The 26895-nt window shown below is 37.6% G+C and overlaps 1 protein-coding gene across 1 annotated transcript in view; it reads left to right on the top strand.

Moving 5' to 3' along the window:
* PARVA (parvin alpha) overlaps positions 1-26895 on the top strand; it is a 167781-nt gene that overhangs the window by 88122 nt on the left and 52764 nt on the right. The window contains exons 2-5 of the mRNA XM_074230326.1: positions 15351-15440; positions 15536-15606; positions 17858-17960; positions 20080-20220. Of these exons, the coding sequence (XP_074086427.1) occupies positions 15351-15440; positions 15536-15606; positions 17858-17960; positions 20080-20220 (405 nt within the window). The remainder of the gene's footprint in view (positions 1-15350; positions 15441-15535; positions 15607-17857; positions 17961-20079; positions 20221-26895) is intronic.

Genomic DNA, 26895 nt, shown 5'->3' on the forward strand with positions numbered 1-26895 from the left:
AATATATGCCAAAAATATTGGGTAGCCAGTCTTTGTTTGAGGACTTCCATTGAGGGGGAAAACTCACTCCTCCTGGAGGCAGCTCCTTCCATGTTGGGATAGCTTTAATTGCTGGGACATTTTTCCTGACTTAAAGTCAAAATTTGCCCCTTTGTCATTTCTATCTCTTGTACTTAGGTCTGTCCTAGGAAAGCAAATGAAAAGTATTCCATTCTTCTTTCAAATATTTGAAGACAGCTCCCCCCACCCTTGCCATGTCAAAGCTAAACAACCCCAGTTTCTTCAACCAGTCCTCATTGCCTTGTTTCTCCCTAATGCCTTAGGAAACCTTCTAACGTATGTAATATATGGTGACATTTTAAATATTTGTTCTCAACTGGGGACTGCTGAGGAAAGAAAAGAGTATCTGTGGTTCTTTTTTTGTTAGATAGAGTACATGATATGGAAATACAACAGGCATTGCAAATATAACCCATTTGTTAGTTGAGAAAGGACAGACTGGGTTTAATCTTGGGGATTTACCATGAAATCTCTTTGACTCCAGCCCCCACCCAGGGTTTCCCCTGAGAATATGAGTATTTGGCTCACTTTGTCCCTGCCCAGGGTTTGCCTCCTCCCCTTCTTCCTGGCCCCACAATATTGTAATTTAACTTCTATCTAGGGTTTTACAAGAAATGGAAAAGTACATTCAGCTCCCATGCAAACCTTTAGGCTCATAAGATCATAGATTTAGAATTGAAAGAAACCTTAGATATCATTTTACAGATGCTCATTTTACAGATGAAGAAACTGAGCCCTAAAGATATTAAATCACTCACTCAAGGTCACAGATAGCAAATGGCAGTTAGAATTTGAACCCAAGATCCAAAGGTGCATGGACTGCATTCCATTGTCTTAGGAAAACTATGGTAGAGATTATAGGTATAGATTGTGTATTTTAAACCAAAAAAGATTAGCAAATTCATAAATGATTCCTCTCCATTGGACCTTAACCTTACTCAGCATCCTAGCTAACCCTCTGGAATTTGGGGGAGCCACACCCTACCCCCCCAACAAAAAGTTCATGCAACTTGCTCCTTCTATTGTATCTCTACTTCCTGAAGACCATAAAATATTCAGGACCTACAGCAATATCCAACATAGGACTGCTGTCCTTTATATTTATGAGTGCCATATACTAGGTCTTCTTTGTGACTTTATAACCCCAAAGGTTAATGTGCTTGGTGTAGAGGATGATAGGTGCTTAATTAAGTCAATAATAAATATTTACTAAGTTCTTAATATAGGTCAGACACTCTGGGAATATACATACATGCAGAAATATAGCTAGTCCTTGCCCTAGAGAAGCTACCATTCAAATGGAGATGGACAAGACATAAAAAGAAGTTCAAAAGTTGGGGAAGAGAAGGAGAAAGTACCTGCATAAGACTGTGATAGAGCAAGTCCAGAGAGTGGGCTCAACCCCAGGGAGAAATGAAGACATAATTGCTGGTTTGTGCATTTTCCTTCAAATGCAGGTTTTAGGAGAGATCAGCCAATAGAGGCAGGGTCAAGGGTACTTCTAGTGTGAGAAGTTCAAGGTAGAGTGAGACTTGGAGACAAGATAATGTCCAGAGAGGACCTGAGTTCAAATTCAGAATCACTTTATACTTCTGTGTGACCCTTGGGCAAGTCACTTAACCCATTGCCTCAGAAATCCCCCCCCCAAAAAAAAAAATTTAAAAGAGAATTTCCAGAGAGTTAGAAATGAAGCCTGGAGAGGAAAGCATCAATAAATGCTTGATTGACAGCTTCTTCAAATTCTGTTTACAAAATCACATTCTGAATTCTGCATCTCTTTTTTTCCCCACCATACCTCAGAGGCATTCAGCTATAGCCTGTCCTAGAGAGCCTTTGAGATTTATACCAATTCCAAAATTTTGTGATGCCAGTCTCACCATCCTTTTCATCCTCATGATATGGAAGCCACAGAAATGGCTCATGTGAATTCTTGGACTCCCCTCCCATTGGATAATTGCTATTCTTCTCTTCTAGTTGATTTATAACTCAATTTTAGATCTCTCACACACACTATTTTTTTTTTTGTTTTTCACATTCTTGATCTCAGGACTAAACACAATATTTAAGGGATCACTCATGAGGATTGGTTTTAAGGACAGAACCTCTTTCTATCCATTACCCATTACTAACCCTCATATCCTTATTGAGAGGCGCTGTGCCATAGTGTGGAGAACACATACCATACATATATGGAGTCAGGAAGATGTAAGTTCAGATCCCACCAATGATATTTACTATTGGCGACTCTGAGCAAGTCGCCCAAGTCACCTGGGTCCCAGTTTCCTTTTTGGTAAAATGAAGTGTTTGGACTTGACCATTAAATTTCCTTCTAGCTGTAAATCAATAATCCTACACCTGGCACAGCCCACCAGAATCACACCAAACCTGTCTTTTCCATTTGCCTCTGAAAAATACGTCACCTTCTTTTAGCTGTGCTTGTGTTCTTTCTGCCTGTTTTTGTTTGCAAGTTTTAATTCTTTTAGTAATTTGTTGGCAGCAATGGGAATGAAGGTCATGTAAAAGAAAGTTGCAGTGGAAGCAGAGGGTGGGCAGTAAATAGAATGCCAGACAGACACTTAAAGCATGTATGATTTACTACAATTCATTTTAATAGGTTCCCTGTATGAGTTTGCTGTCAACATGGATTGTTGGTTAACAAATAGCTAAAATAGCTTTTGCAATGCACGGTGATTAACTGTGCTTTGTTGACTCTCAGTTGTCTGGGCTTTCTGATTTGTCTCCATATGTAATCATTAGTATTTAGGGGAAGTGGGGATGTTGTCTAGCTGTGAAATCAGCATAAACATTTCAGAGTAAATGTCTAGAATACATTTTCTCAAAAGCAGCACATAACAGACAGATCCCTGTCTTCTCAGAACAAATATTCTGTTTTATCAGATGAGGATTTTGGAGTAGGAAAGAAAGTCCATCATTGAGTCAGCTTTGGACCCTGGATACATGGGGTCTTTTTTCTCCTTGGAGAAATGGAGAATTGTGGGTCTAAAATGTTATATATGCCGTCTGGCATGGTACCTGTCAATTCTGTTTAGTTGTTTGTCTTTGAGATTTTTGATGAGTAGGGATGATATATTTGGAAATGATTGACATAAAAGGAATCAGGTGATAGTCAACTTTTCTAATATTGATTACATAATCTCATTCAATCAATGAACATTTGTTCAGGGCCAACTTAGTACTAGGAACCATGCAAAGCCAAAAAGACAAAAACAAAATTTAGTCCCTGCCCTCAAGGAGCTTACATTCTCATGGGGGAAGTTGTTTTGTCACTTTTTTAGGGGTGACTGACTCTTTGTAACACCATTTTGGATTTTCTTGTCAAAGATACTAGAGTGGTTTGCTAATTCTTTCTCCAGCTCAGTTTACAGATGACTTTGGTTAAATGACTTGCTCAGGGTCACACAATGAGTAAATATCTCAGGCTAAAGTTGAACTTGGGTCTTCCTGACTCCAGATCCTGTACTCTGTCTTCAAAAGAAAGATAAAAAGCAAAGGAAAACAGGGGTGCAGTGAGAAGAAAGGTGTTCAGAGGCTAAGTGGGAAATGAACAGATGATCTCCTGGAAACTCTCCTTAAACAGAAGTTCTAGGAGAAATTCCATCCTCCATTCATAGGGAGGAACCCTAGGAGCAGAGAGGACTGGTGATGTTTAATTCTAGGGCTGAAGTGATCTTTTAGGATGACAAAGTCAAAACCTATTTCTGATGTCTCAGTTATTTTAGGGGACTTTGGCTTGTGAATAAATACATTCTGAATGGTCCCAATAATTCCACAGGGAAGGAAGAGATCTTAGGGACCCAGGAAGAAATATGCCCTTACTCTACTTGAGATGTAGACCTCAAAACTAGAGTCATTTTTGGTATTAAGTGGTAGAATTGAAACCATTAGAAGAGGTTTGCTTCTCCCCATAGAGAGTTCCCTTTCCCTTCTGTGTGTGTTGTGCTAATCAAGTGGATATGGTCTCTCCTGAGGTTTCTTCAGGTCTGCATTTATTGTGAATTGAGCCTGGCTAATTGTCTCTCTGTTCTCACTATTATTTAGATAGTTTGACCCCCACAGATGAAGAAAAAGAGGCTGGGGCAGGGGGAGGGAATGTCTCCAAGTCTTTAAAGGACCATCATGGGGAGGAGATTAGATTGGCTCTCACTGGTCCCAGAGGATCCAACCAAGACATTGAATGGAGGTTGCTGAGAAGCCAGTTTCAGCTTCATGAAAGAACTTCCTAACAATTAAAGCAATCTCAGAGTGGATTAGGATATCTTGGATAAATAGGTGGTAGCATCCTCCTCCTTAGAGATCTTTCTGCAAAGGTCAGATGACCATTGGATGATCATTAGAGTAAGGTGTTTTCATATTTATGGACTGGATTAAATGGTAATAAGGTCTTTCCCAGCTGTAAGATTTTGTAAAATTTAATCCATCCCTCTATTGGGCTATCCTAGCAAGCAGTTCCCTTCGTTAACATGAAAGGCATTTGTAATTGATCACTTTTAAATGAAAGTAAGATGAACATTTTGGGGGAATTTTTGAACTCCCTCCTCTAAGAAGAGGTTGGCCTGGATAGCTTGGTGAGAGTCATTCCATCTCTGGAAATCTGGGATTCAGTTCCCAGAGAAATACAAAGAATATGGTACCAGATAATTTCTTCTACTTTAAGTATATCTCAACTGCCTTCTTTTAGGAAACAATAATTCTGCTTCAGATTTGCCTTTAAATGTATGTATTTAGTTCTTCCTAGTCTAGTATAGTCTGAGTAATAGCATCACTAGTTCAAAGGTTGGAACCAATTGAATAACTCTTACTGAACATTCTTTGCCGGTATGTTTTCCCCAAAGTTTTCTTAGCATGGCCTATTTGCCCACAGTCTAGGAAACATTTTCATCCTTCTTAACTCTCATGATAAATATGATAGATATAAGTTGGTACCTTGTAGTTGTCTTAATTCTCATTTTGCTAGTGTTATTTGATAGTTTAGACAATTTTTCAGATCATTCATTCAACAAGTTAATTGAGCACACACACACACACACACACACACACATATATATGTGTGAATAAAATACATACATACTATGTGTGTGTGTGTGTGTGTGTGTGTGTGTGTGTGTGTGTGCAAGGCAGAGATGGTAGAGATGTGCCCTAGTAGCTAAAGCAACTCTATTTGACTAAGAAAGTTTTTGGTTGGGTTATTTCAGTCATATCTGACTCTTCTTGACCTCATTTGTAGTTTTCTTGGCAAAGATACTGGAGTAGGTTGCCTTTTCCTTCTCCAGTATTTTTAAAATGAGGAAACTGAGGCAGAGTGGAGTGACTTTCCCCAGGATCACACAAGTTAGTAATTATCTTGGACTAAATTTGAACCCATAAAGATGAGTCTTCCTGACTTTAGGTCTGGTACTCTATCCATTGAGCCATCCAATTATAAGAAAGATTTTAGTTCAGATTCCCCTCCAACATTTACTACTCTTTGTCTAAGCAAATCATTCAAACTATGTTCTTTGGACGAGATAAGGATTTATCTCTTTGGCACAAATGAGTTACAATCCAAATTGGCACAAGGTATTATCATGCTGGAAGTCCCTCTCAAACATGAAATAAGAGCTCCTTTGGGTAGTCAGGTTTGAGCCCAGTCAGAGTTCCATACTATGGGATATTGAGAGATTAAGTGATTTGCCCAGGGTCACATAATGTGTCACAGGTTCCTCTTATAGAAGTCAATACCCCAAGGATATTTGACCAACATAGATTATGACCCATCTATTATTTAGTAGATAAACTCTAGGGAGTTACCTGAACTCCAGGAAGATAGTGATTTATCCACAAGCACATAGCTAGTAAGTAGAAAAGATAAGGTTTGAACCTAGGTCTTGCTGAGTCCAAGACAAGTGTTCTCTCCATTCTCTCTGCTAGACCACATTGACCTGATTTACAGATAAGTATCACCCAAGGGAGGGATCAAAAGAACAGTCCTAAATGTTAAGACTAATTCTATGAAAGGGTCCATTTTTATATGAGTTGGTATAGCAAGTTATTGAACTTTTGAGAACTTCATTTTCCTTATCTGTAAAATGGGCAGCATAATCTTTGTTCTGTCTCTCCCAGAAAAGTGTAAAGATTAAATGAGAGCCTTTCTGTCCAAGTGTTTTGCAGTGCTAATGAGTGTTCCCACATAAAGGGTTATTGTTTTTTTATTTTGATTTTTTCCCTTTTTATTCTGATCATGAACAAACACAAATATTCCTGTAAATAATGAACAAAAAAGAGGAATTTGTATAAAACATGAACTTCTGTAGTTTATCTCCAAAGACTTTATATTAAATTTCACATGGTAATAACATGATCATCCTTTTTATATCATCTTCCAAACTTCCTTTTCTGCTGTGAATTTTGGAATTTATTGCTACCTTTTCTTTCTTTTTTAAGTATTTATATCAATTCCCACTAACCCCTTATTATATCCATCTCTGGTTGAAATTGAGTGCAATAGCATTTTTCTTTTAATTATAATATTTTTTATTAAGAATTATTTTCTGAAATTGGGTCTCCCTATCGTACCCAGGCTGGAAGACAAATGACTGCTCACTGACCAGATCTCACTATTGCTTGGCATAGAAACTTTGACCTTCTCTCTTTCCAAATTGTATCAATTCTTCCCCACTAGGCAGTTTGGTGTCACCCTGGACCCTTTGGAGCCCTCAGAGACCCACTATATGTACCATTGTTTTAGACAAGCATCTTTTTTCTTTCCTTCTTTCCTCTCTCTTCCCCTGCTGGGACAAAAAGAAAAGGAGAGGAAAAAAGAAGAGAGTAGGGGAAGGAAGGGAAAGCCAATATAACAACTATAGTCAAACAAAACAAATTCCCATGTTCACCATTTTTTTTAATTTCAGGCCTTATTTATCAGGAGACAGATAGTTGTTTCATCATTGATCTCTGGAATTATTGTTAATCACTGTGTTTATCAGTTTTTTAAGTTTTTTTCAAAGTTTTTCATCTTTACAATGTTATTATTGTACAAATTGTTCTCCTGGTTATGTTTTCTTCACTCTCTCAGTTCATATAAGTCTTCCCAGGTTTCTCTGAATCTATCTCTTCTGTTATTTCTTAGCATACAGTCAATTATAATCATATACCATAATTCTACCAGTCATTCCCTCTGGGAATGCTGGATATCCTCTTAGTTCATAATTTTTTGCTAGTACAAAATTTGATACAAAAAATTTTTTAAGTATTGGCCCTTTTCATCTTTGTTTGATCTCTTTGGAGTTATAAGTCTGATGGTGGTATTCTTGGATGACTATTGGGACGTAATTCCAAATGGCTTCCTAGAGTACCTAAACCAATTAGCAGGTGCTCTACCAAAAATGCAACAAGTACTCCTATTTTCCCACAATTTATCCAACATTGCCCTTTTCCTCTTTTTTGCCATTCTGGTTGGTCTGAAACAAAACTTCAGAGTTGTTTCAGTTTTTATTACCCTCATTTTTCCATATTTGTTGAAAGCTTTAATTTCTTCTTTGGAGAATTACCTGTTGATATTCTCACCATTTTGGTTTCAGCCCAATACAAACCCTCCTAAGTTACATCTGTCCTTTCCTCAGTAGATGAGCTTCCTTTGCCATCTTAACACATGTGCTCCTTTCTTGGAGTTGTTGCCAGAAAGAGCAGTTGGGCGGTGGACCAAAAAGGAAAGATATGAGAAGATATTCCCTCTCCCTAGAGATGTGGGACTATAGGCACCTAACATTGTGTGTAATATCAAACTTTTTCAACATTTTTCTTAGTTTGAACTTTGTTTTCCTTTTAAAATTCTTCATTATGAATAATGACTCTTTGGGTTAGAGAGAAGTGCAGTGTACACTAGAACACATAGGTGATGTAAAGGGCATCAATAAAAATATTTTAAAATAAATGGAGCTATGGGTCATACTTCTCAGAAAAACAAGAGAAGCATTCCAAAGAATAACCAAAGTACTGGAAGTTCTACCTTGACTTGTTGCAGTTATTGGAGAACAATATTGTGGGGGTTCCATTTTTTAAAATTTTATTTATTTAAGGCAATAGGGTTAAGTAACTTGCCCAAGGTCACACAACTAGGCAATTATTAAGTGTCCAAGGTTAGACTTGAACTCAGGTCCTCCTGACTTCAGGGCCAGTGCTCTATCCACTGTACTACCTAGCCGCCCCCTGGGGGATCCATTCTTAAGAACTTGCTTTATAATCTGAGGTCAATGATGCATTGAGCTTGTGGTTCTTTGTTCTTACTCATCTCTGGATCCTCACTTGTATTGATTCACTTGCAAGTTGATTCACTTCTCTTAGGACAAGAGTTCCATAAACTCAACCATTTCCCTCTCCACAACACTGGACTTTATCAGTACTCTCCAAGTCATGGGAATTTTTCATATGGTGATGATGCTGGATATTTGTTGACCACATCATTGAGTATCTTTAGCTGCCAAGGACTTCTTCACATGAGTCATTTAATAATTAAGGAAGCTTCAGCAGTCTTCAAATAGACCTGAAATTAGTCATAGAAGAGCCTCAGAAGGAGCTAATACAACCATCAAAAGCCTCTGGAACCACTTGTATTCAAAAAGAAAGAGCAATCCAGACGATTCATTTTTCTTTCCTTCAATGCCATTTTCCAAAGTCATTCAAAACTCCCGGCACAGTCTCATCTGTTTGACCCAACACTCCAGATACAGGGATCATTGTTCAGGGCACGCTGGGAGGGGGAAGTTATCAAAGGAATAAATGGGATTGTGGACACCTGCCTCCAATGGATTGGCCTTTACTCTGTTTACCCTCCAGGGCTTTCCATTCTCTCTAGGATCATATATTTACTTTCAGCTGTCCTGGGGAAGGGCAGGCAGGACCAGAAACAATGCTTTGAATATAATTCCTTGGATCTCTGACAGGGTTTCCATTTTCAATAAACATTAATTGCCTACTGTCTTCAGAACCCAGAACTCTATACTAGGAGGAGAAACAAAGATTGACTGAAAAATAGTAACTATCTCCAAGGAACTGAGGGCCTGATAGAGGCTTAGATATGTGCACAAAAAACAAAAATCAAAATTACTTGTGATTAGTTCATTCGAGAAGTAAAAGAGACTGGATGTCATCTAGGTCTAAGGAGAGGAGGATTATCATTGAAACAGTGATGTGATTTAGTACAGTGGTGTCAAACTCTGATATGGGGTCCACTCATCCATACAGCAATATTCCTGCAGGCTGCAAATTACGTTAGTTTTTAAAATGAATATTATCTGTGTTTTATTGTATTTTTATTTATTTTGTCAAACATTTCCCAAATCTATTTTAATGTGGCCCACTGGCTACATGCTTGTACTTCTGATTTAGTGGATGACTGAATCTGAACGGAAGCTTTTTTACACCTGAGGGAAGTGGCATGAAGTATGCCTTCAACTGAGTAAGTGAGATAAGGGGGAGGGAGCTTGAGCCCCCAGAATACTTATGTAAGTTTTTGACTACAGGTGCCTCAGCAAATGGACAGGGGGAAGACTAAGGAGAAGCAAAATGGAATGGAGGAAGAACTCATCCAACTCCTGGGGAAAAGTTCCAGACTCCCCACCTTAGTTATAGCTCTGGTGACTTTGTATCCATAATAGTCTAGATTTTGTGTGACTCCGGGATAAGTCACAGAACTTCTCATTTCCTTACTTATAAAATGGGGATGACTGTGGCACTATCCTCACAGACCATTACAGAATTAAAGAGATGATGAGATTTCATACAGTGCTTTTGCAAACTTTAACTTGCTATATAAATCTTAACCATTATTACCATCTTCTCTGAGAAGAACAAAATGGCAAAGTTTCTGTGGCTGCTGTAAGAAGGGATCAGTGTTTCCAAAAAAGCAAACAATCATCTTAAATCTCACAACTAACTTTCTCAAGAAGAGCCACAGATACATTTGAAAAACCCGATTTTCCTAAATAGGTCTTTAGCTGTGAGGAAAACAGTAAGCCTGTAATTGCTGTGGCTTTGTGAAAAGAGGTTTGATTTGAATGCAGAGTATTTCAATTTAAATCCTTGTAGTGCCACTCAACTAGCTGTGTGACCTTGGGCAAGTCATTTCTCCTCCTTTGTCCTCTGTGAAATGGGGAAAGGTGGGGATGGGAATAGATTAGTTGTCTGCTCTGAACCTATGATCCCATAAGATAAAGAAAAAATGTAGTGATGACTCTCTTGGACAGAGTGCCAAGGGGATGATTGCATTTGTGTTCTGATTTCACTTAATAGAGAAACGAAAACTCTGTAGGAGACTGGTCACTTTGGGCAAGGGTCCACCAACACAATTCCATGGCCTGGTCCAGCTCTGTTTGCATATTGACTTTTATAAATGTCTGGCTCTCAGTCAGTAGTTAATGGAATGAGGATGAGGGCCCTGCTCAGAATCATTTCCTGAAAAACATTTCCAATTGCAAACACATCTTGGTCTTTCTTTTCTGGTTTGTTCTGCCCCCTCAAATGAATTAGCCTGGTCAAGGAAGAAGGGGAGCCTGAGAGGTTTAGCCTCTGGAGCCATTTTTTTTCACAATAAACCCCTCCCCCCCACACACAAATACACACAACCCACACAATCTCTCTCTCTCTCTGTCTCTCTGTCTCTGTCTCTCTCTCTCTCTCTCTTTCTGTGTGTATATGTGTGTGTGTGTGTGTATGTGTCTGTCTGTCTCTCTTTCTCTCTCTCTCTCTCCATCACTTCCATTTAGGTCCACCTTTAGAGTTTCTGGTTGTGATTATTGAATTTTCTATTCACACTTGGGAAAATGTGTAAATATCTCCATATTCACAACTCAGTTCTGGCTATAAAGCAGAGTGTAGGGCAGATGGTTCTTTCTCTCCTTTTATAAACATGGCTTCATGTTTCTGAGGACATCTAAACTGGAACGGCTGTCTCTAGGAAGAGAGGAGGGGGGAGACAGAGACAGAGAGGGGAATGGGGAAGGGGGGGGCAGGCAGGCTTTGGCCAACATCCAAATGAACTGTGCTTGTTTTATAAGGTGAAGTGAGGGAACAATCTCTGGTCTCCTTTCTCTCATCCCTAAGGCTTTCCTTCATCACCTTGGTGGATATCAGGTAAATCTGTCACTGGTCCAGGCAAGGAGCTAAATAAACAGCAGCTTCATGAAGCTCAAGATGTGCCATTTGGGACTAAGTCTGTTCCACCCTCTCTCTCTTTGTTAGGAAATCTCATTCGCTGTCCAAAATCATCATTTCTCTCCCTGGCAAATCTGAAAGAGTCCTTTTAAAGTAGATACTGTGTATTTAGCAAGTATATGTTGGCAAGTGGTTAGGAGACCAGACTTGGTAATAAAAAAAAAATTAAAAACCCACAAAAAGTAACACAACACACACACACACACATGCATACACACAAACACAGAGCTAGTAATGCCCTGGCATACATGGGACCTTGCTTTTATTAACACTGCCTACATCTGATAGGCAAGTCTCTCCCTTGATTACCAAAATATGAGCTAGTCTTCAGAGAAAATGGCCTTTCTTTACTTAATGGATGGAAAATCATTATCTGATCTGGAATTGAATTGAGGAACTGGGATTTAAATTATGACTCTTAGGGGGACTGATGGGAGAGGAAAAAGAGTGTGGGGGTGGGATCCAAGGTCAGTCCTCTCTAACCTTCCAGCACAAAACTGCCTTTTAGTAGAAATTTCTGCCTGCGGCTCAAGGGCAAGGGTGAGAGTGGGAGGAAGGAGGCCGGGATTGGGAACATTCAATGGCTACCATCCTCCTTTCGACTCAGAATTGCAGACTAGTCCAACCATAAGGGACTTTAAAGTTCATTTGGTCTACCTCTTTCACTTTACAGAGGCTCCAGAAGGGGACTTGACTTGCTCAGGGTCACAAAGCTAAATAGAGTTATCCTTCAAACAGCTGCAGAACTAGAGGTCAACTCAGAAGTCAAGGTTGGAGCAGATGGGGCGCCAGCTAAGTCCCCAAAGATGGTTCAGCTGTTTGAGGGTGGGAGCATAGAGAGGGAAAAGAGGGTAGGCAAGAGAGAGACTCACAGTTAAGAGGCTGGGGGACGAGGAAAGGAGATGGAGGCAGGAGAGAACTGAGGAAGGAATCAAGACACACTTAGCAAAAGTCTTGTCTAGGAAGAGGAAGATGGCTCACTGTAACCAAATGAATCAATCAGTCCAAAAGCATTTATTGCATTTATTATGTTAGGGTATTGGGAATACAAAGAAAAACAAAAAAATCATTCTCTGCCCTCAAGAAACACTAATTCTAATAAAGTAATGACATGCAAATAACTGGGAACATATGAAATATGTAATGAAATGATAGTTATTTGAGAGAAAAAGTCATGAAGAGTTGTGGAGACTGGCAAAGGTTTCTTGCAAAAGGTGGGATGAGCTGAGGCTTAAAAAAAACAAGTCAGGGAAACTAAATCTCAGAAGTGAGGGGGCAGAGACTTCTAGGTTGAATCACAGCCAGTTCAAAGGCATGAAGGTGGGCCAAGAATTGTCATGTTCACGGAATTGCAGACATAACAGTATATCTGCCCTTGGAGTGCTTGAAGGGGAGTATATTAGAAGAACATTGGGGGGAAGCTAGGTGGCGCAGTGGATAAAGCACTGGCCCTGGAGTCAGGAGTACCTGGATTCAAATCCAGTCTCAGACACTTAATAATTACCTAGCTATGTGGCCTTGGGCAAGCCACTTAACCCCATTTGCCTTGCAAAAAAAAAAAAGAAGAAGAAGAAGAACATTGGGCAGGTGGGTGGGAGTCAGGTTATGAAAAGCTTTCAATATAAACAGAAGATTTTTATATTTAGTCCCTGCGGTAATAGGAGCTAATTACCTAGCGGTAATTGGAGCTCATTGAGCACGTGGGTGAAATGATTAGACCTCTGTTTTAGAAAAATCAACTGAGTGGAGGATGGATTAGAATAGGAATACGGGTAAGACAGGAAGACCAATTAAAGGCTAATAGTTCAGATGAGAAGTAATTAAGTCCTAAACTAGGATGGTTTCTGAGTAGAGAAAAGACTGGTGAGGACTGAAGATGTAATACTGTTGGCCTATTCCCATCTTCTTGATTTCTAGGTAGTTTCTTCTACCTCTTAATCTATTTCTTATTCTGAGCAGGGTTCTCTTTTTTCCTTTCTCAGGAATTCCACCTTTTAAATATCAGAATCCTCCTAGGTTCTCTTTCCTACCCTTGTCAATCTTCTGTTTTACCTCTTTCCTTTGATGGTCTCACCCATCCCTATGACTTCATCTATGTCCTCTTGCAAATAATCTCTCAAGGATCTTTAATTCAAACTTCTTCCCTCAAGTTCCAACTTCTTCCTGGATATATTCACTAGGATGGCATTTCAAATTCATGTCCGAATTTGAACTTGTTGGATTTCTTGTAAAAACCTTCTTCTCCTTTATTAAGTTCCTTTCCATTCCTCTGGAATCAAAATGTCAGAATCATCTGAGATCCTTTTGAGTCCTTGATCTATGATCCTATGAATGTTGTTGCTCCCTTATCCATCACAATCGATACCTATGTAAATTATTATTCTAAGCTCTCTTCTGCTCTTACTACTCATATTGCTACACCCTTGACTAGCCCTCATATCTTCCTTATATATGAGATGGAGACAAAGATCTAGATCTACCTGGAAGATCAGGTAATTGTTGCAGTCACCTCCATGCAATCACCAATGATCCTTCCTTCATATTCTCTCTTTCCAACCCTATCTTCAAACTTTCCAACAGTGACCTTGACCTTAATGATTAGTAAATTGTAGAACATGTTATTAAAAAGATTTGTGAACATTTAGAAAGGGAAGTGGTCATCCTTAAGTGCCAGCTGGAATGAATATTGCCAGACTAATTCAATTTCCTTTTTTGATAAGAAATGAATTACTAGGCATGGGTCTGTTGTAGAGGGGAGCTTGCTCAGGTATAGATTGGACTTGCTCGCCTCTCAGTTCTCTCCTAACTCTGAGCTTCTTAAATTCTGGGGTCAAGGAAGTATGTAGACTTCAATTTTCTCATTTCAGCAAAGAATTTGACAACATTCAATAAACTTTATTGTTTTGCCAGGAACTTGTGTTAGATACTAGAATTAAAAGACAACAGTGAAACAATTCCTGATCTCAAGAAGCTTACATTCTTTTGGAAGAGACAATATGTGTGTAACTTTTAGGAAATAGAAATTAATGAGGAAGGGAAGGCACTAGCAGCTTGTTGGTGGAGAACATGAAAGGCCCTATTTAGAAGTTAAACTGAACTTTGAAGAAAATGGCAGAGGTAAGGAAGGGAATACTTTTTAGGATTGGAGGCGACTCAAAGATATGGAGAAAAGAGATAAAAATGTGTTATGAGGAATAGAAATAATGTACAGTAAAGGGAAATTTTCAGTATATATATTATTATATAAATATTGTTTAATTCATATATGTATAATTGTTTAATTAATATAGAATAATAGCATAATAAAGGGGAAAGTTGCAGCCAAATAGTGAAACATTATGTTTGCCCAAAAGGAGTTTTCATTTGATCCTAAAAGTAATAGGGAGCCACTGAAGTTAATTGAGCAGGATAGTGACAGAATTTCTCCCACTGTCCTTGCCAGCTAGATGGAGAGATATGAACAAGATGAGAATTGAATCATAAGAATAGATTTATTCATGAATTTAAAAACACTAAAACCTTCCCATCTAAGCCACTGCTACTTTTTTCATTTTTCTATTGGCCTCAGTTTCCTTATCTGTATAAAAACAAGCATGTCTGTATAATGAAGATTCAAATACCTGTATTCAAGTCTTACCTCTCACTGTGATTAACTGGGTATTCCTGAACAAGTCACTTAGCTGCTATGAGCTTCCTTCTGTTAAATATGGGTAGCAATAACACCAATCAGGGTTGTTAGAATGTAGCATATAGTGAAAAGAATACTGAACTCAGAGTCACTATGTCTGAGTTCAAGTCCTGGTTCTAACACTAAATAGCTGTGTGACATCACTTAGCTCAGTCAAATCACTTAACTTGTCTGGACCTCAGTTGGAGTAGATGATGCCTACTTTCCTTTCTATCTTTAAATTGCTGATCTTAAAGTACTAAGTAAACATCAGCTATTATTGTTTCAGCTCTCAATAATGGGATAGATCAACTTGGATCTTCCCTTTTTAGTCCTTTCATCTACCAATTGCAAAGGTATTCACTGGGGAAAAAACTGTTAGCTCAAAGGTGACATGTCTTTTTAATTTTGCCAGTGTCTGACCTTCAGGAAGAAGGGATGAATGCTATCAATTTACCTCTCAGCCCAATACCCTTTGAGCTGGATCCTGAGGACACCATGCTAGGTGAGGCTTTTATGTTTCATTGGGGAAAAAAATCCTTGAGGAGCTCAGCATGGCAAAGTCTCACCTGGCACTGAATTATTTTTCTTTTATTAAAGAGGAGAATGAAGTCCGGACAATGGTGGACCCAAATTCACGGAATGACCCTAAACTGCAGGAACTGATGAAGGTAAGAGAAGGGCTCTTCGTAGGACTATGTCAGTGAACAAATATAATGCCCTGGAAGCAGTGTCAGTGGTGCTAGAGGGCTAACCTTGGAATGAGCAAGACTTCACATTCTGCCTCTGATACATATTCATTAAGTGACCCTGGGTAAATCAGATGACTTCTCCATACTCCAAATTATACTTTTTGTCGGGGGGGGGGGTGATATTTGAAAATAAAATTTTATTGATTTTCTTGTTTTTATGTAACCTACATTTCACACTGAAATATAAACCCTCCCACCACCCCCTCCTAGAGAGTCATCTATCCCTTTTAATAAAGATTTTTTTTAAAGAGGAAGGAAGGGGGAAAAAAAAGGTTTGCTGGCCAGTAGTTGTTTCAGGATTCCCTGCCTCCATGGTGATGGTGTTTCAGCAGTTTTCCCCTTACCCCAAAGGGAAAACTTAGCTTGAATCTGATCTCTTGGATCCTGTTATACTTTAGAGAGCTACAGTGTATGAATTCAGTTAGTACTTGTCTGAGAGTTCCAAGAGGAGCTTGGAAACCCCCAGATCAAGTTTTGAGTGATTCAGCAGGTGATATTCTTCCATCAGAGAAGTTCTAAATGGTGTCCTGACCTATTTGTAAATACATACCCATATGTACATATTTGTGACATAGTCATATATAGTCCTATGTTTTAAATCCCTATAAGCTTATTAAACTAAGGACTTTAGTACATCAGACATATGACAAGGTCTTTCCAATCCAGGAAGAAAAAACATTTCAAAAAACTAGGATGCTAACATGCATTTGGCTTAAGAATGACATATCCTAGCAAGTCAAAGGAAGAACATAAAAAATGACACCCCCACACCCTGACTAGCTCAATAACAAAGTGGAAACCAGAATCTGACTGTGCCATTGAGTATTAATATCTGACTGTGCCACTGAGTTCAATTTTAAATGTAAGAAAACATACCGACATTTTAAAGCAATTGCTATAAAATGTCTAACTCTCATTATAAAAATATTCAAAAAATAAATAAATGTTTTCTAAACAGAACTTTTCTCCCTACATATGATTTATTCTAAAAGACTAGTTCATAGGATTATAGGTTTAGAGCTGGAAGGGACTTTGGAGGTTATCCAGGCCAACTGACTCATTTTTATAGATAGACTGAAGCTCATAGAGTTGTGACTTACTTAAGGTCACAAAGGCAATAAGTGACAAAGGCAGGATTTGAACCCAGGTTCATTGAATCTAAAACCAATGCTGGGCTACATTACCGTTTTTGTCTTATTATTCTTCCTCTATGTCTTCTTGTTAAGTGAGAACATCTAAGAACCTGGTAAAAATAATTTGCATTCTTTAGAGAATCTCTGGGAATTGCTGTCCCCATACATGATTTTGTGGTCCGTAATGTTTTTTTTTTTATTGGCTTGGTTTTTTTTTTTTAACCACAATATGAGCTTTTCTCACCTCACTTCCAATTTACTACTTCTTTTGAAGACCCAAGGAAAGCTGGGGGCAGTCAGAAACAGATGGCAGCAACTTTAGCCCTGAGAGTAAGCAACATGATGGGGGTTCCTGATAGGATGGGGTTAAACGAAAAGGAAAGTAAACAAAAGAAAACAACAGCAACAACAATGAAAAAGGGGTATGAGAGAAAAGGTAACAGAAGGAATTAAGAGTAAGGACCTGGAATTTAGACCTGGGAAGAGGAACATGATGGCAAGTGGGAGAAGTTTACTTTATCATCATCCCCTCTACCAGTCTCACAGAGTGGAAAAAATTATACCACATTTGCCCCATCCTAGGACTCCCATTCAAAAGCAGCGGCTATCTACAAATACTTCAAGCTCACACTATTTATGGACAGCCACCATGCCAATAACTGGGCCTCAATGACTATTTTGCCATATGTTTTTTGAAAGATGATAGGGATAGGGACTGGAATTGTGATTTAACTATTATAGGGAACTCTGAGAGAGTAAACTCTCTATCCATTGTGTTGTCTTCTCTGCAACTTAGCCTTATAGAATCACTTAGAGCACTGGACTACTCAGTATGTATCAAAGATGAGACTTGAAACCAGATCTTCTTGGCTTTGAGGCCAGTCTGTCATGCTTCCTTTTTCCTCACCCTAACTCTAATTTTTAAAATTTTATTTTCTATTCTTAAACATTATTTTTCAAATGTGAAAATCATTTAAATCTTAATTATAACATAGAAAACTATTTCTTAACTTCTCCCTTCTCTTGCCCCTTTGTAGGTATTAATTGATTGGATTAATGATGTTCTGGTTGGAGAAAGGATAATTGTGAAAGACTTGGCTGAAGATATGTATGATGGACAAGTCCTGCAGAAGCTTTTTGGTAAGAGGAAACTACTTAGAGAGCTGAGATTATGTAATATAAGGGAAAGAGCATTTGATTTATAGTCCTGGATTCAAATCCTAGAATCATGATTGTGCGTCTTTGGACAGATCCTTTTAACTTCTCTGGACCTATTTCTACATCTGAGGAGGATTAGACTAGATAACTTCCAAGTTCCCTACTGTCCTTAATCTATGATCATAAAAACATCCTGGAAAAAAAATGGGAAAAAATCATTCTGCTGGTTCTTGGTCCAAATCAGAATTAGACAATGAATGAAAAATACTGCAAGGTAGATTTCAGCTCAATATAAAGAAAAAACTCCCGACCAGTTAAAGCTGGGTAGTTTGGTGTATAAATATTTTCCATCATTCAAGGTGGTAAAGCTGGTTATCAGAACTACAGGTATATTATAGAGTGATGTCTCACCTAGTAGGGGTTGGATAAAATGGTCCTTGAAGTCTTTCCTAGCTCTGAGATTCTATGATTCCTCCATGAAGCTTTCTTCATCTTTCCCAATCAGAATCCTTATCTCCATAATATAGACTTCCATAGTGCTTGCTCTACCTCTCTGTTTTTTTGTACTACGTTCTGAATTTTAGTTATTTTTATACTTTCTTCTCAACTAGTTTATGAGTTCCATGATGGCAGGAACTTTATCTTTGTCTCCTCCACAATGCTAAGTAAAGTGCTTTAACCATAGTAGGCAATCAGTTGTTGTTATTGATCCTTTGTTCTCAAAGAGAATCATAGCATCAGGGAGATGATGTCATGACTTACAAGTGAATTAGATTTAAGTGAAATAATACTGTGCAAAGTCACCATCTGGGTCCAGTGACAAGATATAGATCAGGACTACTGGAAATGGCAGATGCAGTGGCCTTTTAAAGCTAAGATCTTTCCCAGTTTTCAGTTGTCTCAGGTAACTCCCAAATCCAGTGATTAAGGCTAGGTAAGAAATGAGGCAAAGAATGACCTCTTTTAACTAGTCAAAAACAATCAATCTGGGAGTAGAAGACCCTCAGGGTTTTTAGCCAAAACAGAAAAATTTGTACTAAATGAATGAATGAACTAATATATGGCTATAAGCCTGGTGTAATGTAAAGACTTATGAACAAGAGGTTAGAAAGACTAGGATTTCAGTCTTGACTCTGCCTTCAGTTAACTCATTTATAAAATGTTTTTGCCTCTATCTCTTGGGACTTTGGTGAGAGTAAAATAGAATAAGATATATAAGAAGTATTTTATAATTGTAGACTGCTATTTAAACATAAATTACTTTTAAGTATCTGACTTAGTAACAACAGAAAAACACCCATTGACTTTTTCATCCATCCTGATGACTCATAACTAGAAGGACTTTAAATATCATCTAGTATATTAAAAAATAAACTTTATGAAGCAAGGGTTTCCACCATAGTATTCTTGCAAATGAAGCATCTCTTATGAAGGGAAGCTTACAACTTAAAGAAATACTCCCATTCCATTGTTGAGTGATGTTGACTATTAGGAAGTTTTCCCCCTCCTTTCCTCCAAAATCTACCTTTCTGTTAAACTTCATTGATTGGTCCCAGAGAGAGACCGATCAGACCAAGTAAAATTCCCTATCCACATAGCAACCATTTGAGGAGAGTTACTGGTAGCCCTAGGATTCTTCTCCTCCATATTAAACATTCCTAATTCCAGTTCATTTACCTTAACTGGTCATCCTCCTATAGACATACCCTACTTTATCAACATCCTTCTTAAAATGTTCAGCCAAAACTGAAGACAGGATTCCATGCCATGAGGATCTGTTAAAGGAAACTCAGATATTGAGGTTCAGTATAAAAGAAAAACTTCCTCACCCTTAGAACTATCCCAAAAGAGAAAGGGCTGCCTCAGTGAGACCCTCCTTCACTGAACATCTTCAAGCAAAGAATGGATGCCTTCTTTTCAGGAGTTTTATAGAGATGAGTTCAGACTTGGCAAAATTTAAACTGTGGCAGTCATCCTGGCCCATGCATCTCAGTTTGCTAGACCAGAAAAGGATGGAGATAAAGGTCTAGCCAAGGAGTTTTGCTTAGCTTGTGATATAAATGGAAAAAAATCTGTCATTTTTTTCTCCTTGTCACTTCAGAGAAACTCGAGAGTGAGAAGTTGAATGTTGCTGAGGTCACCCAGTCTGAGATTGCCCAGAAGCAAAAGCTACAGACTGTGTTGGAAAAGATCAATGAAACACTTAAACTGCCCCCAAGAAGTATCAAGTGGAATGTTGACTGTGAGTTTTTGGTTGTGTGTATGTTATTGTCACATGCCCTGTATTATCTATGCCCAAATTGCTTGTATTTCTATCCACAGTACTTAGCAGAGGGTCTGACCCAAGATGTACACTTCATTCATGGCTTTTCATTCATTCACTCATTCAAAGAGTGTATCCAACAAACTGAGGCTTATAAAATTCATGGGTCTTTTGCGGTGAGGAGGGTGGGGTTGACTTGAATCAATCACCCTTAGTCTCTAGATAGATGAGGGGTTCTTAATTGGAGTCATCTGTAGATAGATTTCAGAGGAATTTATATGGAAGGAAAATCACATTTTATTTTCACTATAGTGAAACACAGCTTTGCCTTCAATTATGAATATAGGCAGCAAATAAGATTGTAAGAAGGGAATCACTGGCTTCAAACCAGACTGCCAGGTGGGATCTGTGGCACATTAGGAAGAGAACTTGCCTTGATTCTTTAAAAGCAATGGATCTAGCCTATGATAGAAAATAAATGTTTGTTGACTGACTTGCTGATTGACAACATTCAGAAGTCAAACTATCTATAATTTCTATGCTTCATAGGGGAAAGGTGATTCTAAATATAAAACATATTTTTTTCAACATAGTGATCAGATTTGATTCACTTTTTCTTTTATTCCCCTCATTTTTTTTAAAGTCATTGTTATAACAGATAGCCCTCTTTCAAAAAAAGAAGTGTACAGGAAAAAAATCTGGTTGATGTAAAAATTGCTATTTTAAAAAGAAGAAATATGATAGAGCACAGATGCACAAAAAGTACACTGAATTTGGAAACACACAAGACTGGAGTTACAATCTTAGTTTTACTACTTGATTAAGCCCATGGGGTTTGAGGTAAGTTACTCCACTTTTCTGAGTGTCAGAAAGTTCAAGTTTCCTTCTAGGGTCTTTTCCACCTACAAATCCTGTGGTTCTAAGAATGAGAGGCAAGCTATGGGAGAAACAGAATAAATAAGGAGGAAAGAAAGAAGGAAAAGAAAAAGAGCATATTGTAGCTGCACTTTTAATAACGAACAGTTGGGATTTCATAGCAATTGCAATTTGAGTGTTTCCTAAAAAGCATTAAACCTTTCACCATACCTAGGGATGCATATATGGAGTGGACCCAGTGGGGTCCAGCCCTTTCCAATACTGCTAGTCCACTCCAAGAGGCTAAAAAAGAGATTTGGTCAAGTTGGAAAAGAAATAGGTATAATGTCCTGGGAAAGTTAACATCTGCAAACAGGACTTGGATTGAGAAGGCCACCTCCCATCTCCCCTCTCAGCCTTCAATACTACCTTGGCTTTAAAACCACAGTAACCGAGGCATAATGCCAGCTAGCTGCAGTTCTCAACTGAAAGGGAATCATTCTGAAAACAGGAGATAGGCTGAAGGTAATTTGATTCAACAATGTATATTAAGTGTTTCCTATATAAAAGAACTGGTGTTTGGTGATGAGGACACAGAGATAAGTAGCACAATTAAATTTGACAAGAATTTATTAAGTATCTAAATCTTTTGCACATGTGGAAGTCACTGAATTTGAATCTAGGGATATAAAGATGAAAGAGTGACCACAGACCCTGTCCTCAGGGAGCTTTCATGTCTACTAAGAGAGATGAGAGCCAGATGCAAAGTAAGTGATATATGGAGTTCATGATAGACTTAAAAGGAAAAACAAGCTTTACATAATGAGATCCACAGTTTCATGCACAATCTTCTTTTTTTCTGTTCTACTTTATATGTGGAAATGTTTGTTTTATTTTATTTTATTTTTTAAAATCCAGAATAAATAAGAAACTTAAGAAAGAAAAGAAGGGAAGGAAGGAAGGAAGGAAGGAAGGAAGGAAGGAAGGAAGGAAGGAAGGAAGGAAGGAAGGAAGGAAGAAAAAAAGGAAGGGAGGGAGGGAAGATAGACAAGGAGGTGGGAGGAAAGCAAAGTCAAATCCCAACAACAGGAGAGACAAGTAGAAATCAAAATAGAAGAATATAAACTTAGATAAAATAAAGCAATCCATAGTCTGGTTCCCACTTTTTTTTTCCTATTACTTTGGGTTTTGTTATGTTTTTACCTTGTACTTGCTTCTCTGTGTGCATGTTATATATCCCACCAGTAAGCTAGAAGCTCCTTAGGGCAGGGACTATTTGCAAAGGCAAGATTAAAGAGTGTTATTAGAAGTCAAAGGAAGGGGGCAACTAGGTCGTACAGTGGATAAGAGCACCAGCCCTGGAGTCAGGAGGACCTGAGTTCAAATCCCACCTCAGACACTTAATAATTACCTAGTTGTATGACCTTGGGCAAGTCACTTAATCCCATTGCCTTGCAAAAAACAAAAACAAACCCAAGAAGTCAAAGGAAGAAAATACCATTTCCTGTCTACAATGAACCCAGGAAACTTCTTGGAGCAGAAATCATTGAAATTGAAGAATGTATAATAATTTTGAAAGACATGCACAGTTATCTCATTTGATAAAGCCTATGATGTATTTCTTTCAAGAGTAAAAGATAAAAATGTATAACCTCAAATTAACTTGGAAAGAGACATTGAACAGGATGAACTTTTTTGTTTGATATTTATTCATTTGTTCAGTTAAATGTTTTATATGAAATTTTACTTTTTCCTACTTATTTGTTTATGGTTTAAGTTTATAACAAAAGTTTTCTAAAGAAATAAAATAAAAAAGAGAAGCATGAGAGAAGGAAGCAAAGATAGGTAACAGAATCAACACAGAACTATGTTATAGTATTAGAATAGTATCAGGAAAGCTAAAACTTGAGATAAGCTAAGGCAGTATGAAAGTTAAAGCTAAATTTTTGAAGAGTTTCTTATATCTATATTGTGGAGGGTGGAGAAAAGAAACTCTTAAAACTATAGGGCCATTACATGGGGTACATGATATGAGACTGGCACTGGTGACACTGGAATATATAACCTTTTTGTCTCTTCTAAATAAAGAAAACCAGAAGACAAAATGAAGATGAAGGTAAATAGAAGAATGGCACATAGATTCTCCTTACAGAGTCAAATAAGGAAGTTGCTATTATAATAAGTAAAGGCAGTACCATTTCATGGGATAAAATCATATCACAGGGCTCATGACAAAAATTGGTTAAAAAAAATACTACCATGAGTCAAAAGATATAAATCATTCTCTCTCTTTTTTTTTTAAGGTTTTTGCTGGGCAATGGGGTTAAGTGGCTTGCCCAAGGCCACACAGCTAGGCAATTATTAAGTATCTGAGGCCAGATTTGAACTCGGGTACTCCTGACTCTAGGGTTGGTGCTCTATTGACTTTGCCACCTAGCCGCCCCTAAATCATTCTCAAAAGAAGAAATGCAAACTAATAATCTTAACTATATGAAAGATAACTGCAAAACATAAATAATATGAGAAATTCAAATCAAGTCAATACTAAGTTTTCACCTCCCACTCAACAAATTGGCAAAGAACATAAAAGTAAGAAACAGAAAATATTGAAGGGGCTGAAAGTGGAGCTATGAATTGATCAAACATTTAGGGAAGCAATTTAGAGTGATACTTCTAAAAAATAACAAAATGTCCTTATCTTTTGACCCAGAGATCCCACTACTAGCTATGTAGGTTCTAGGGTTGCAATACCCAGAAAAAGAGTCTAAAACCAAAACATCAATTGTAGCATTTTTGTGGTAGTGAAGAAATAGGAAAAAATAGATATTTGCCCACTGATTAAGGAATAGCTAATCAAACAAAAATAAATGAATGGAATGAAAAATTGCTACACTCTAAGAAAAATACCTATAGAGAATTTAGAGTTGAATAGAAAGATTTCCATAAATTTGTGTAGAGCGAAGTAAATAAGAGCCAAGCTATATGATGACAAGATTGGCCCTAGAGAAGAGCTGAGGGAAAAAAAGAACACCTCCCTCCCTTTGTTGAGGTGGAGGACTTATAGATATGTCGTTAGACATAATCAAAGTATTGATTGCAATTTTTTCAATCTGTTATCTAGGAAGTTTCACTTCTTGGAGGAAGGGAGGTAGAAATATTTTAAAATGACTGTGCTGTGAAGGCATTTATAAAACTTTTTTTGAAGACCATCATGAAAATAATTATAGTTTATGTACCAATACTTGATAAACAGAGAATATGTGGTGAAGAATTTGATTAAATCATCCATATCAAATCAATGTGTATTGTATTGTTTAGTGACAAATTCAAAGATGAGCATAAAAGATAATAGGATTTTTTTAATTGTAAAGAATAAGTGTGACCAAAGGTTCACAGACTATTCAGAAGTTCTACCCCTATATATCATGAATACTTTCCTTGAGAAGAGAGTAATAAGACTCTATACATGGGGGCAGCTAGGTGGCATAGTGGATAAAGTACTGGCCTTGGAGTCAGGAGTACCTGGGTTCAAATCCGGTCTCAGACAACTTAATAATTACCTACCTGTGTGGACTTGGGCAAGCCACTTAACCCCATTTGCCTTGCAAAAACAAAAAAACAAAAAAACCTAAGACTCTATACATGGTAAGCATCAAATAATATCACAAAAACATAAAATTATATTTTAACAGCCAGGAAATAGACTGATTACTTATTTGGGAGTTGATTCTGAATCAATGAATATATTCAGACCACATACTTGCTAAAAAGTAAAGATCAATACCAGTTTAGAAGAAGTAAATAAAAATTAAATTTAGCTTGCAATTGATTTAATATCAACCAGATCCATTTAGCAAGCTGTTGACATTGTAAAATGAAAAATGGATAAAAGAACAGATATTGACACAAACACCATCTCATAAGCAAATCTGTTGCTACAAGAACAACTTAGAAACTTTCTAAACTAGGAAATACTGGACTAGATATGGTGAAGTGACTAGATTTCTGGATTGAATTCAAACCTTCTTTCAAAGCCTATGCTGCCACTGTATGCCACACTTAAGCTCTCTTGGCCTCATTTCCTTAATTCCTTTATTTTCTTTAATTCCCTTCCCCCCATCTTCCTTTGCCTTGTCCCTTTTCCTGATCTGTAAAATTAGAGGATTACAATAAATGATCCCTAAAAGTCTTTCAAGTTCTAAGTCTGTGATGATATGATCCTTGCCAAATGGAAAGAAAGACTAAGCAATCAAGAGCAACATGAGCATGGAACATAAACTAGTGTTTAATACTTTAGAAGAGGATAGTGGAAGATTATAAGTGCAGTATTGCCTCATAAAACCAAGAAAAACAAGTTTGCCAAAAACTAGGCAAAGAGAGATCCAAGTAAACCAAATCATCCTGAGAGCATTTTAAGTTTCTTGAAGACAATTTCTTTGTTTTTTATTTTTCTTCTTCTTTGTATCCCCAGCACATGCTAGATGCTCAATAATTCCCATTTTAATTGAATCAAGGGAGTAAATGCCGAAAAATTGAAAAGATTTTATAAGATTTTTCTAACAAAATCATTTCCCCTTCAATAACAGTGGGGCCACCACCTTTGGACTCCACCCAATCAATATACTAAGTAGAAATGGCACTAAAAAAAAGCCAAGTTGAGAGGGGCATCTGGACTGGATCAGATATATACAGAGGCCCATACTGGAGATGATTCACATTTGAGGGTGCTGACAGATTGATTCACAAAATATTCAAAAAAGAACAGGATGCTTGAGGGAAGAAAAAAAAACATAGCCCTTACTATTTAAAAAACAAAGGTGATCAAGAAAATATCAATGACTACTAACTCAGGTGTTTACTCAAAGTATCATCAATGAATATGGAAAAGAACAAACAACTGTTTACAAACATTATTTTAATGCAGACCATCCTTCTAAAAACTCATGGAATTATCTGAAGGGGATAGAAAGCATAAAATCTTGCTGTGCTTACTGTTTTGAGGATTAAAAAGAAACATTTCTTTTAGTAGAGCAAACTACCACCTAAAAGACTGTTCTCCCATGGGGCCTTTGACACATAAAGCAAAATTCATGCATGATTCCATAGCAATAGAGACAATTTTGTTCAGTGAATTGCTAATTAATAGCAAAAATGTGGGGGGGGGGGGAGACAGTGTGATTTCTGCTCACCACCATCATTGAATGTCCAGCATAGAATCCAAATCAAAGAAAGATTCCATTTGGTTGGTGAGATCCTCTACATGTTCCTATTTGCAAATGGATTATGCTAATTTCATTGACATCTGAATTATTATAGAATGTCTCCTTGATATCCATAATCAGGAAAAAGAGTTTTTAGTTAAATCATCCACACAGGAAAAACCAAATGAATTTAAAAAAAAGTCTATTGTCCAAATGTCAAACTGCAAGTTAGATAGAAAACCTAGACCATCATAAGATGGAGAGACACTGCATATAGAGGAGTTGTATGTGCAGAATTGAGCAAGAAGAGCAGAATAATCATCCAAATTGCCTTTAGAAAAATGTGCAGTGCTTCTCCTTTCTCCCTGAAGCAAAAACCCATGGTTTTTGCAGCATGATTCTCCCAGGGATGTTATATGATTTTGAATCAAAGATTACCACAGGCTCCAAAGAATAAAAATAGCAATTTACTCAAAGTGTAATGGAGAGGCACATGGTGGACACAAGATGATCCTAGCATAAAACTAAGAATTGTGTAGGGAAATGGCCCATAGACATCACCAAAGGCTTAGGTAACCAGAGATGAAGATAGGCTAGT

Source organism: Macrotis lagotis, chromosome 3 (assembly GCF_037893015.1).
Source record: "Macrotis lagotis isolate mMagLag1 chromosome 3, bilby.v1.9.chrom.fasta, whole genome shotgun sequence".
NCBI lineage: Eukaryota > Metazoa > Chordata > Mammalia > Peramelemorphia > Peramelidae > Macrotis > Macrotis lagotis.